Source organism: Sciurus carolinensis, chromosome 3 (assembly GCF_902686445.1).
Source record: "Sciurus carolinensis chromosome 3, mSciCar1.2, whole genome shotgun sequence".
NCBI lineage: Eukaryota > Metazoa > Chordata > Mammalia > Rodentia > Sciuridae > Sciurus > Sciurus carolinensis.
The window spans coordinates 49,982,848-49,995,878 of NC_062215.1; the positions used below are offsets into that span (position 1 = coordinate 49,982,848).

At 43.0% G+C, this 13,031-nt stretch overlaps 1 protein-coding gene across 15 annotated transcripts in view; it reads left to right on the plus strand.

Annotated features, from left to right (window-relative positions):
• Positions 1 to 13,031, plus strand: part of Gas7 (growth arrest specific 7) — a 234,159-nt gene that overhangs the window by 142,452 nt on the left and 78,676 nt on the right. For all 15 annotated transcript variants that reach the window (XM_047543646.1, XM_047543645.1, XM_047543659.1 and 12 more), the window contains exon 2: positions 1,233 to 1,353. In XM_047543646.1, coding sequence (XP_047399602.1) covers positions 1,233 to 1,353 — 121 coding nt within the window. The remainder of the gene's footprint in view (positions 1 to 1,232; positions 1,354 to 13,031) is intronic.

The following is a 13,031-nucleotide window of genomic DNA, read 5'->3' on the forward strand; positions in this document are numbered from 1 at the left end:
CCTGATGGCACACAGGCCGCCACCGGAAGCGGAGACGCACGGTGTTACTGTGTTCACAAAGCGGAGAGAAGCCTGCCAGCGCGTCTCCCCACGGCTCCCTTTCAATTTATTATCCTTGTTTTCTGAAGCGCTGGTCATCAGTGACCAAAAGAAACCACCCCTGTGGGCACTGCTGAGGGAAGTGGGGGTCTTGGGGGAGCTGATGGCCTTTAACGTTTCTGGACAGACTCCGACTTTGCAGAGAAACCCACTGCTCTTCTCCTCTTGTGGTTAGAATTCTGACTTTTATCAGTTTGCTTTCTTCAAAAAACCCAGCAATTGCATAGACTCATTTGGCCCCTCAGTCCCTATTTTAAAATATTCTTTATCTAAGAACCTTCATTTTTGTGCTGATTGGAGAAAATTTAGATGGAACAGATAAATAGAAAGAAGAGAATAACAATCACCCATGTCCCACCACCAAGCAATCACAGGTGCCTTTTAGTGTGTGTGTCTATTTTACATCTAGTTTCTCTGACATATATATTTTTCTCTGATTGTTTTTTAAATAAAGTAATACCTTTCATGGTTAAAAGCATCACATGTATGTAACTACAGTCAGTGTAAAGACAGTGTCTCTTTTGTCTTAGAATCTCAGTTCTCTTTGCCAAGGTGATTTGGACAGTTGGTGAGAAAAATCCCCTGGAGCTGGACTTTCTGGATCCAGCTCTTCATGGGTTCCCAGTGTTGTTATAGAATATTTTACATCTCACTTTGTCGTGACTTGCATTAATTACTTCTGCTAGGTCTGCACAGCAGGCCTGGGGCTTCGTGTGCTGCTGTGCTCAGTGGTCCTGTGGATTCTAGGCTTCAGTTCCACAGCGGGAGCACACAGAGTGACAGGGGCCCCTGGCAAGCTTAGCACTCCCAACACCACTGTGGTTGACTTCGTAGGGGTCCCAGGAGGAGAAAACCCAGCTCTGCTAGCTAACTGGCATTTCCCTCTGTGCTCCAGGAGAGTGGTCCCTTCAGCAAAGGGCCCTCACAGGAACCATTGCACCTCATGCTGCATGCTCATGCAGCCCCTGAGTTCACACCTATGTCACCTGACCTCCCCGCAGGGAGGCCCGTGGGCCATGCTGTTCCCAACATCAAGCAATTTTAGGGTAACTTCTTCAGCCTCTGACTTTCTGGTTTAAAAACAAGTTGCAAAAATGCCAATCTTGAGTGACCTTTTGTTTGCTCTTCAACAGAAGCCTGGAATGGTACCCCCTCCGCCAGGAGAGGAAAGCCAGACGGTCGTCCTTCCACCTGGCTGGCAGAGCTACTTGTCTCCGCAGGGCCGGCGTTACTATGTCAACACGACCACCAATGGTGAGTCCTGCCTGGGGAGCAGCCTGCACTAGCCCACTGTCTGTCTTTCTGGAAGGGTGATTTTCTCCTCCTTTCATTACATCCCACCCCTGCCCCCTGGTTTTCAGGCATTTTCCTTCAAAATCTGTGCTCAGGGGCGACAGTAGAGTCCTGCTTACCCCACAGTGTGGGTGCTAGGGGTCCAAGCCTGGGGCTGTAGTTCCAAGAGAATCTTCCAGGGGAAGTCTGCCCTTGGAGGTTCAGCTCATCCCTAGAACCTCACACCCACCCTGGGCATCTTCATGGAATCCTCCCTCAGGATCTGAGGCTGTGTTTCCAAACAACATCTCTGAAGTTTTCCAAAGGAATCTCAAAGCTGATTTAGATCAAGCTAAATGAGTTTAAGCTATGACCTATTTTCTTAGAATTTTGAATATTCTAATGATACTGATGCTCCAAAACAGGGTTTGCAAATGTGCAATTTCCCTGATTTTATTGTAATATCTTCTCTTTACCAAACTCTCTCGCTGGCTGAAGTTTCTCAGAATGTCTTTCGGTAAATGCTGGGGCTATGTATGGATTATTTATCCTATTAGATAGCACAGGTTTCATGTGCATTTCTGAGCTGAGTAGGTCTGCACTCCCACATCCCTAAGTATTATGAACTTCCTGGATTTCTAAAATACTCCAGGACTCCTGGATATAGGCTGGAGGAGATATATCAAAGGGCGTGCCATGTGGCAGCTCTGTCAGGACACCATTAAAGTTGTGGGTCGAGGGTAGGGCAGGACAAACCAGCTAAGAGCCCAGTGTCTTAGCCTGCATGATTCCCCAAGGACTTACCCGTGAGTGAACCTGAAGAATCAGCCCAAGGAAAGTTAAATATGGAAGGAGTCATAGACACGTGGGCCAAGGTGGAACATGAAATTCTACCCAAATCACCCTGTTGGCTCAGCCGTGGCTCTTCACTTCTTCCATCTGTGCCTGACTTCATAGCCAGCTCTTGCCCCTGGGGAGGGGATCGTTAACATGGCTCATAATTGTGAGCCGAGCCTTCACTGGAGGAAGTGACTGGAGAGCCAGCTGCTGTTCAAAGGGAGACACAAAGGAAACTGACAGCTGCCACTCCGGGCATCTGGTTTATTTGTATCCCCTGGCAACCTGACCTTCTGCAAGCTCAACTGGGGTGTTCTAAATGAAGAGGTAACCAGAGTTTCTAGGAAAAGGGAAGTAAGACTATTTCTAACCGTCTTAATCTCCTGCTTCCTCAAAATGCACGAGCAGTTCGACCTAGTATCTGAGACTTGAAGTTTCAGAGAACCGTGTTTGTAAGCAGTTTCCCCTGTGGGATGCAAAATTTGGACCATATGATCTTGTGATCATCAAGAACTTGGCTATATTGTCCAAAATTAGCCACTCCATTGCTAAAGGGGATGGGGGGAAAGTGGCTTTCTCAAATCAACCTCTTCATTTATCTTTTTTTTTTTTTTTAATTATATAATAGTATATTGTTTGGGTAAAAAAAATTTCATGAGTACAAATAGAATTCAAATTAACAATAAAATCCCTGGTCCTATTCTCTAGAGCTTTTTATCATACATCTCCTTTCAGATATTTGTATTCTCTCACTTTATAAGCATATGTATATTTACTCTCTTAAAATAAATTGAAAAGTACTATCCATGCTATCCTTTAAATTACCTTATTTATTTATTTATTGGGAAGGGGGGTATTGAGAATTGAACCCATGGGGCACTGAGCCACATCCCCAGCTCTTTTTGGTATTTTATTCAGAGACAGGGTCTCACTGAGTTGCTTCGTGCCTCACTAAGTTGCTGAGGCTTTGAACTCACCATCCTCATGCCTCAACCTCATGAGCCGCTGGGATACAGGCATGTACCCCTGTGCCCAGCATTAAATGACTTTTGAAATGTATTGTGGGCATCTTTCTATACTTTGTACAACTCATCCTCTGATTCATTCTTTTTAAGGGGTGTGTAATAGGTAATAGTTGATGGCATGAGGGTGCCACCATTAATCAATAGCACTGTATTTATCCACATCAATAGCTGGTGTCTGGCAGCTTTCTTCCAGGATTCAGACTTTAGTATATGCCACTGGGGCAGAACTTTCTTGCATGTCTTGGGGTACAGTGATCTCAGGGAATCTCCAGCTCATGGGTCGACAGACTTTCTCTCCAAAGGACCAGGTAATAAATATTTCAGGTTCATGGGCTCTGTCATGGCTACTCAACTCTACCATTGCAGCGTTAAACCCCACAGGTGATATGTAAATGAATGCATATAGCTCTGTTATAATAGAATTTTATTTAGGGTTACCGAAATGTGTGAATTTCAAATAACTTTTATGTGTTGTGAAATGTCATTCTTTGGATTCTTTTCAACCATTTAAAAACGCAAAAGAGGTGGGCGCAGTGGTGTGTGTCTATAATCCCAGCTACTGGGGAGACTGAGGCAGGAGGATCATAAATTCCAGGCCAGTCTTGAACCCTGTCTCAAAATTAAAAATAAATAAAAAGGGTTGGGGATGTAGCTTAGTGGTAGAGTGCCCTTGGTCTCAATCCCCAATCCGTACACACACACAAAAAGCTGATTTTAATTCCCAAATTCAATGGGCCTTATAATAACAAGGCTGCACAGGTTGGCCCACATGGTGTTGTGGGTTATCCATTGGCCCCTACTTAGCCTTCCTTGCCTTCTTTTTTTGTGCTGGGAAGGGATCTTAGCTCCTCGGTCTTACATTTTAGATATTGCCAGCTTTATTCATTATGTAGTTGTTTAATCACCATTTATTTGTTCAATTGCTTGAGCCACCATTCATTCAACACATGCTTTTTGAGCCTCGAATATGTACCAGGCAGAATATCCCTGCCCTCAAATTGTTGCCTTCTTATAGTGGAAGCAGATTTTAAATGAATACCTACTTGACTGCAATCCTGAGAAGAACCATGAAGGACAAGTCCAGGCTATTTGAAAAGACCCATGACCCTGTGTCACAGAGAGCCGATTGAGTCAGGGGAGGCTTCCTGGAGGAGGGACTTTCCTATCTACTGTTCTTCTCATACCTGTGTTCATCTCACCTCCCGACTCCTAGAGGCATCTGTGTCTGTCCCTCACTGCTGGGCCAGCCCTGTCCCAGTTTCTGCCCCAACTCTTGGGTCTCTCATGCCCCCCTGCACGCTAAAGCACATTCTCCCGCACCTTCAAGTCGCCAGACCCACCACCCCCTGTTAAATCCACAGCAGGCCATTCCTTTCTTCCTCTGTGTCTACCTTTCTTCCAAATATAGTCATACCTGGGCATCTGCAGGGATTGCTTCCCAACTCCTGGATAAAAAAAATCCATGGATGCTCAAGTCCCTTATATAAGGTGACATAATATTTGCATATAACCTACAAACACCTCCCTATATACTTTCAATCATCTCCAGATTGCTCATAATGCCTAATACAAAGTCAATGCTATATAAATAGTTGTTATACTGTATCATTTAGGGAATAATGACAAGAAAAATTGTCAGTGTGTGTGCAGCACAACACAAATGTTTTAACACTGAGCATTGTCGGTCCCCGGAGGGTGGCAGAATCCACCCAGGCAGAACCCACAGATAGGGAGGGCCACCTGTCCTAGTCTCCCTCACTTAATCCCTAATCTTCTCTCTCCCAGAGGGCCCTTGGGCATTATAGGTGTTCTGTGCCCTTTTTTATGCCACCTACAGATATAGGCATCTGAAAGCCTCATTTACATTTGTATCCCCTTGCTCTGGCCAATCTTCTTACTTCCACATTCATTTAGGATTTCATGCACGGGAACTGTCAGTGCGAGCCACTGTGCCAGACTCTGGGCATACGCAGTCAAGCAAGACATCATCCCTGCTTTCAGAGACTGTAGTTCTTTTTTATCTTTTATTTTTATTTTTATCTTTTTGGTACCTGGGATTGAACCCAAGGGTGCTTAACCACTGAGCCACATCTTCAGTCCTTTTTATTTTTTTATTTTGAGACAGGGTCTCACTAAGTTACTTAGGGCCTTGCTAAGTTACTGAGGTTGGTCTTGAACTTGTTATCCCCCTGCCTCAGCCTCCTGAGCCGCTGGGATTGCAGGTGTGCAACACTGCACCCAGCCAGAGACTATAGTTGTAATAGGGCCAGAGAAATACACACATCAAAAAGCATTGTGGGTACTGGCACCAAAACTTGGGCACTCAAAGGAGAGACTAGTCAACTTTATCTGGGGATCAAACAAACCTTTGAGGCGGGACCCCTTGACTCAGACACTCTTAAGTTGACATTATAGCCCAGGCAGAGGGCAAGGCAGCAGGAAAAAGACTGGCATATGTACTTAGCATTGGTAAGGAACAAAGAGGTGAAAGAAAGTTAGGGGTCTGACCTATAAAAGGCCCCTTGAGGCATTTTGAAGAGCAGGGTCTTTATCCCCTGAGCAGTAGGAAGCTCTGGAATGTTCCCAAGCAGTGGAGCAACAGGATGAGAATATTGCAACAAGATTACTTACGTGGCAGAGTGAAAGATCTAAGAGCAGGAAGCATGGATTCCGACAACCTAAATGAGAAGAGAAATATTGAGGTCAAACAGCAGTCTACAGCAGTAGCTAGAAAGGAGAAGGTGGAATCTGTCAGGCAGTGTGTGGCAGGTCAGGGACAGGGAGAGCTTGCATTCGTGCTGGTTTCTTGCCACGCGTAGGGGATGCCAGAGAGCAGGTTTGGAAGAAAGAAAAGGAATCCATGTTGGGTGTATGCTTCCTGGGTGGACCTTGAGCGGGAGATGAGTAGCAGTTTTTTGGATGGATGGATCTCTGACTCAAGGGACATCTGAGCCGTGGGAGTTTGGGGGAGCCCTATGGTTGCATGGCCAGGCATGCAGAGGACAAAATGGATTTCACCCCTATTTTTTCCCTTGGGCTGATCCATTGTGCAGTGACCAACCCGCACAACCGCGTGGGATAGTCTAGAATTTGTGTTTCTTTAGCAGAGAGCTGCTGAGGTCACCCAGGGCAGGCCTACAGGAGAGATCCCTGTAGCACATGGTTTAAGGAAGGGGCCAAAGAAGACTTTAAAGGAATTACCAAATATAAAGAATCCAGGAACAGCAATGTCATGAAAGGCAAGGGAGAAAAGATTGCCAAGAGAGGGCAAGGCAGAGACACACTGAAGTACAGATCAGATTTATGGTAGGGTGAGGGTTGAAGTCACTGGGGAAAGTGCAGATTATTTAGTAGATGATGTCTAGGAAATGAGCCAGATGGCTAACAGGAAGTTTCAGTGGGTAAGTTAATGTAATAAGGCTGTTGCTTTCATATACACTCACCAAAGCCATCAGCATGATTCATGTAACTTTGGGAAGTCCCCATCTCCCTTATTTCCCCACAGCTGGTGGCTCCCCTGGGTGTTTCGTCCTGCAGAGTGGCCGAGTTCAGCCCCAGGAGCTCCAGGGGTTCTGGTACCAGGAAATGGGTCGTCCTGCAGAGTCTAGGAAAGTGCTTCATTCTCCACCAAAGTCAACTCTTTGGCTACCTTGGGACTGTTGTGGTTCATGGAGAGTGAGCTGGTATCTGTAGCCTACCCCATCCAGAGGGTTAGTGTTACAGGACTTAGTCTGGTCAGGCTCCTTTAACAAAATGCCACAGATGGTGTGGCTTATAAACCACAGAATTTTACTCTCAAAGTTCAGGAGCCTGAGAAGTCCAAGGTCAAGGTGCCAGGAGATATCGGGACAGCCTGCTTTCTGACTCATACAGGTCTGCCTTCTTGGAGGAAGGGACAAACAAGATCCCTTGGGTCTCCTTGAGAAGAGCACAAATCCCAGGAGAGTGGAGCCTTGTGACCTAAGTGTAGCCATCCTAGGGATCACCTTCCAAATCATCTAACTCAGTGATACAGCCCACAAGCCAAATTCAACTCAAGGCCCACTTTTGTAAAGAAAGGTGTTTTTTTGGAGTGAGGGTGGTACCGGGAATTGAACTCAGGGCATTTGACCACTGAGTCACATCCCCAGCCCTATTTTGTATTTTATTTAGAGACAGGGTCTCACTGAGTTGCTTAGTGCCTCACTTGGCTGAGGCTGGCTTTGAACTCACAATCCTCCTTTCTCAGCCTCCTGAACCACTGGGATTACAGGCATGCACCACCACGTCTGACTGTAAATAAAGCTTTATTGGAACACAGTCTTGCCCTTTTGTTTTCCTACTGGCTATGGCTGCTTTGCACGGTGATGGCAGACTTGCATAACTGCAGCAGAGACCGTGGGGCATATATAGTCAAAAATAATTATGTCTGGCCCTTGGTGGAAGAAGTTTGATATCCCTGGTCTAACAAATAAAACCCATTCATTTTGTTCTCCATGTGATAAAGGTGTTTGCTCAAGGTTTCCTGGCTGCAAGTAAGCCAGCCTATGACAGGATTCCTAGTCTTAAGGGGGTTTTTATTGTTTGTTTGTTTGGTTGGTTGGTTGGTTTTGGGTTTTTGTTTTGTCTTGTTTTTGTCTCAGCATTTAGAAGGACGGACATGGGGTCAGTGACTTATCTGGGTATAAGGATAGGTGAGCTCATGGATTAGTAGATAAGGAAAGTCACTGGAAAAAACAGTTTTAAGAGATTACCTATCCATCTCGTTTGAGAATCAACTGAAACCCAAAGGAACTGGCAATTGCCTTTAAGCTCTTTTGACAATGAGTCTTTGTCTATAAAGTTTTTATTATGTTTGCGATTGAAATCTGGTATGGCCTAAACCAGATTTTGAGCTTTTGGATTCATTTGCCAAATAGTCAGTAATTTTCTTGATTTCTTGTTTTAATTTTTCTTTAAATGGGTAGATTCCAATTTAACTTTATTACACCAGGAACTAATGTGAGTTTCTGGGTGAGTTTTCCAGAAGAACACTTTAAAAAAGCATTCCTTGAGTTTTTCTTTGTTACAAATAATTGGATACTTTTCTAAATCCCCAAATAGAACAGCCCTGATAATTCCCTGTTAATAAAAGTTACCCCAAGAAGCTTCTACACCCAAAAACACCAGTCTGTTTTCTTCTGTCCATCTGTGTTGAGCAAATGTGAGCCTAAAAAGATGTTTGTGTTTGGCACATTCGATTGATGAAATTAGGTTTTGTGGTTTTCTTTTTTGTTTTTGTGTGTGTGTGTCTGTGTGTGTGTGTGTGTGTGTGTGTGTGTGTGCACGCATACATGCCTGTCAGCACACTTGGGTGTGATCCTTATTTTGGCTTTATGGTTTTTCTTTAGTGAACTCTTTGTGGAAGGCTGTTGACTTGACAGCTTGCTGTTAATCTGCTTCAGTGTGGGATTTGCTCTTTCTTCCAGAGCATCCATTTAAATTTGCAATGTTTAGGTAATACTTAAATATAGATCGCACCCCTCATTTCCACCAGTTTTTAAGACCAATAATTTCTAGTTTGTGGTGAATACTTAGTGGGTTACTGAGTCTACTTTGTGGTGAATATTAATGGGTTATCTTCAAAAAGTTGAAGATCCACTGAAGTCAAAGACAAAGGAGACGGATTTTCTAGTTCTCTCTATTCTGAGAAGCTGAGTTACTTGGGAAAGACTTCTTGGTAAACAATGTGAGGATGCACCTCTTAGCTATTGATCAGAGTCACTGATTAGCAGCAAAAAGTTCAGCTAGGGAAGTGGGGCATAAATAAATGTGTGGAATATGACCCAGCAATTTTACTCCTAGCATGTACCCAAGAGAATTGAAAAGGTGTGTCCACACAAAAACACGTGTGAACTTCATGTACTTCAGCAGTCTCGTGATGGCCAGAAACACGCACAGTGTCCATCAACTGATGGATGGATAAATAAAATGTGGTACATGCACAAAATGGAATTTAGCCACGAGAAAGGAACCACGTTTGCTGCAACACAGTGAACCTTGGAAACATCAGGCGAAGCTAAGACAGACACAAAAGGTCACATGCTATATGCTTCTATTTATATGAAATGCCTAGAATAGGCAAATCCATAGAAACAGACAGTAGATTAGTGGTTGCCAGGGGCTGGAGGATAGAGTGAGTGGAAAGTGACTGTTAATGAGCACAGGGTTGAGGTGATGAAAATGCATTATAATTAGATAGCACGAGGATTACACAACTCTATGAACATACCAAAAACCCCATATCATATGCTTTTACAGTGAATTTTGTGACATGTAAATTATGTTGCCTTAGAAGTGTTATTAAAAATTGACATATGTAGGGATTGTGGGCAAATGTGTGACTTTCTTGGTGGCCTTCAGAAATAGTTCTGTAGACACCTTGGTTGGAAATTCCTTCTGCTCAGTTCCCAAATTTTGGTGCACATCAGAAGCACCTAAGGAATGGAGTTTTAAAAAAAAAATACCAATCACAGACCTACTGAATCAGAATCTGCTATTTGGAAAGAATAAAAATTTTTGCTTTATGTTTTCTAATAGTCATTGCCACTTTTTTTTTTTTTTTTTTTTTACTTGCAAGGAGACTTAGTAACAACAAAACTGATGGAAGTGTAGTTGTGTTAGTCAGCTTTCCGTCACTATGACAAAACACTTGAAATAATCAGCTTATAAGGAAGAAAGATTGATTTGGGCTCATGGTTTCAGAAATTTCAATCTATGGTTATGTGACCCTGTTGCCTGAGGCCTGTGGGAGCACAGGACATGAGAGCAGGAGTACATAGGGAGGAGGCCTGTTTGCCTCATGGTGTCCAGGAAGCAAAAATAGAAAGACAAGGGAGCTGGAGTTCCAACATCCCATTTGAAGCTATGCCCCTGATGGCCTAACTTCTTTCCACATGCCCCGCCTCCTAAAGGTTCCTCCACCTCCCAAAAGCATCAGACAGGCAACCAAGTCTTCAATACATGGACCTTTGTGGGAAATTTAGGATCTAAATTATTGCAAGAGCAATGAATCCAATATTATAACATTGAGAAACAAATTTAGATCCAATTTTCACTTCCAGAAATACAATGAGAAAATGAAGTATTCTTGAAATAGGTAAACATGCCTCATAGTTCCAAGGTTAAAGGTTGTATATTCATAAACTATTGTAGTTAAAGTAGGATGCCATGGAAGAGCTACTAGAAAACAAATAACTCAATTTTATGGTGACAAGATTCGGAATGAGCCAGAAGCTGCCAAGATAGGCCCTTCACCTGGCTGATGTTTATATTCTTAAGGCCATCTGGGTAGCTGACTTGTGTATATTTTCCAGCCTTTATTCTTATCTGTTTAACAAGATATAGTGGCAGGTCTTATAATTTCAAAGCTTTTGAGTCCATAACTCAAAAATTGTTTTGATCTCAGCATTTTTACCATTAAAGAAAAAAGAAAAAAGAAATTAAACATGGACTCTGGTGTCAGCTTTGTTCTAAGTAGTTAAGGAACGTGGGGCTCACACCATTTTCATTCATACTTTCAGGGTGAGTCCCTTGGCATCTGGACAAGATGAATAGCATCCTTCCCTTTGAGTCGAGTGTCAACAGTTTAGGTCGTGGAGGTTTAGAGGAGTTGTAAAGCTTCTTCTTCCATTTTTCTCTTCTCTGAAGATTTTTAGACTGAGACATAGTTGTTTTATAACTCATCATTTCTGCCATTTACAAAAACGATAATGAAATCATGCGTGGACTCTATTGTCAACCTCTACTTTGGTTAGGAAGCATGTGCCAGCATATAGTCACTGTCTCCTCACCATTCACTGTAGTGCAGAACCTGTGGCCTAGTCAGGGCTGAAGGCATCCAAGAGCATAGTGGAGCTCATCCATAGGATGGAGCAGGATCTCTGCCAGTCAGTACATTGACCAATATTAATTTGTTAAAGGGCAAAGAAAGTTCAGAACAACTGTGAACTGTGCACCCATAAGGATTGATGTTTGCTGGTTTTGAACTTTTCATTTTTATTTTTTTGCAGTACGTGGAATTGAACCCAAGGTCACACACATACTAGGCAAGTGTTCTACCACTAAGCTACACCCCCATCTGGTCTTATTTTATTTTGAGACAGGGTCTTACTAAGTCACCCAGATTGGCCTCAAATTTTGGGATCTTCCTGCCTCAGTCTCCTGAGTCACTGGGATTACAGGGATGTGCCACCATGCCTAACATTTGGATTCTTATTAAAAAGCGCTGATCTAGCAATCCCTCTACTAGCTATGTATATTCAAAGGAAATGAAATTGGTATATCAGACATACCTGCACTCCCATGTTTATTGCATTATTCACAAAAACCAAGGTATGGAACCAAACAGGGTGTCCACTGATGGATAAGTGGGCAAAGATAGTAAGACACACACACACACACACACACACATGAATCTTATTCATTCATTTAAAAGAGGATGAAAATTTGATCATTGCAGCAACTAAATGGAACTAGATGATTGTGTTATGTGGAAATAAGCCAAGCACAGAAGGACTAATACAGGACGTTCTCACTCATGCGGAAGCCAGAGAAGTTGATTTTTTGGAAATAGAGTAGAATAGTGGTTAGTAGAGTCTAGGCTCTAGAGGGAGAGTGATGGGTACCAAGGCACAGGTAGATAGTTGGAATGAGTTCTGTTTCTGCAGTGAATACAGTTTACAAAACCTTATTATGTATTTTATAAAGAACTGGAAGACAGCAATAAGAATTCCCACACAAAGAAATGATAAGTAGCTGGGTATGGTGGCACATGCCTGTAATTCCAGCAGCTCAGGAGGCTGAGGTGAGAGGATCGCAAGTTCAAAGCCAGCCACAGCACCTTAACAAGGCCCCAAGCCACTTAGGGAGACCCTGTCTCAAAATAAAAAATAAAAAAGGTTGGGGATGTGACTCAGTGGTACCAAAGCAAAAGTCTTTATTGAAGGATATAGAAATCCTAATTCTCCTCATTTGATATCTGCATTGTATACTTGTGTCAAATTATTAAACTTTACCCCCAAAATATGCACAATTATTCTGGGTCAATGTTTAAAAAGTACTGGTCTATAAAGACTGAATTCCTAGAGAAATAGCATTATAGTGTCATGGATGGGGGATGGGAAGTGATAGTTGGGCAGCATCAGCCCTTCTGGAATCTTAGCAAACTGTCTACAAAGATAGGACAGAAAATAAATTAATAATAATAATAATTAAAAAAAAAAGGACGGTACAGTGGATGTTCCATGCTGGATTGTCTGTGGACTAGACTACCCACAGAAACATTTTATTCTGTGTATATAGTTCTTAACAACATTCAATTAATTGCCAAGATTGAAAAAACAACAACTGGATGCTTGATCTCAGTTAAAAAAAAAAAGTGAGGTGTGGCTCTCTGGGACCCACCTTCCTACCTGTTATGTTTCAGATATGAGGTGTCCCCAAAAGCTCATGTGTGAAACCATGAAAGAATTTTCAGAGGTGAAATGACTGGATTATGAGAGGTATAACCAATCAACGGATTAATTCACTAATATGGGTTAACTGGGCGATAACTGTAGGCAGGTAGCGTGTGGCTGGAGGCTGTGCCTTTTGGGCTTATGTTTGTTCCTGGAGAGTGGAACTTGCTGTCTGCCTCTTGGCCATCGTGTCCTGAGCTTATTTCCTCTGCCACACTCTTCAGTCATAATGTTCTGCCTCATCTTGAGCCCAGAGCTATGGCGTTGGCCGACCATGGACTGAACTTCTGAAACCAAAATAAATTTTTCCTCCTATAAATTG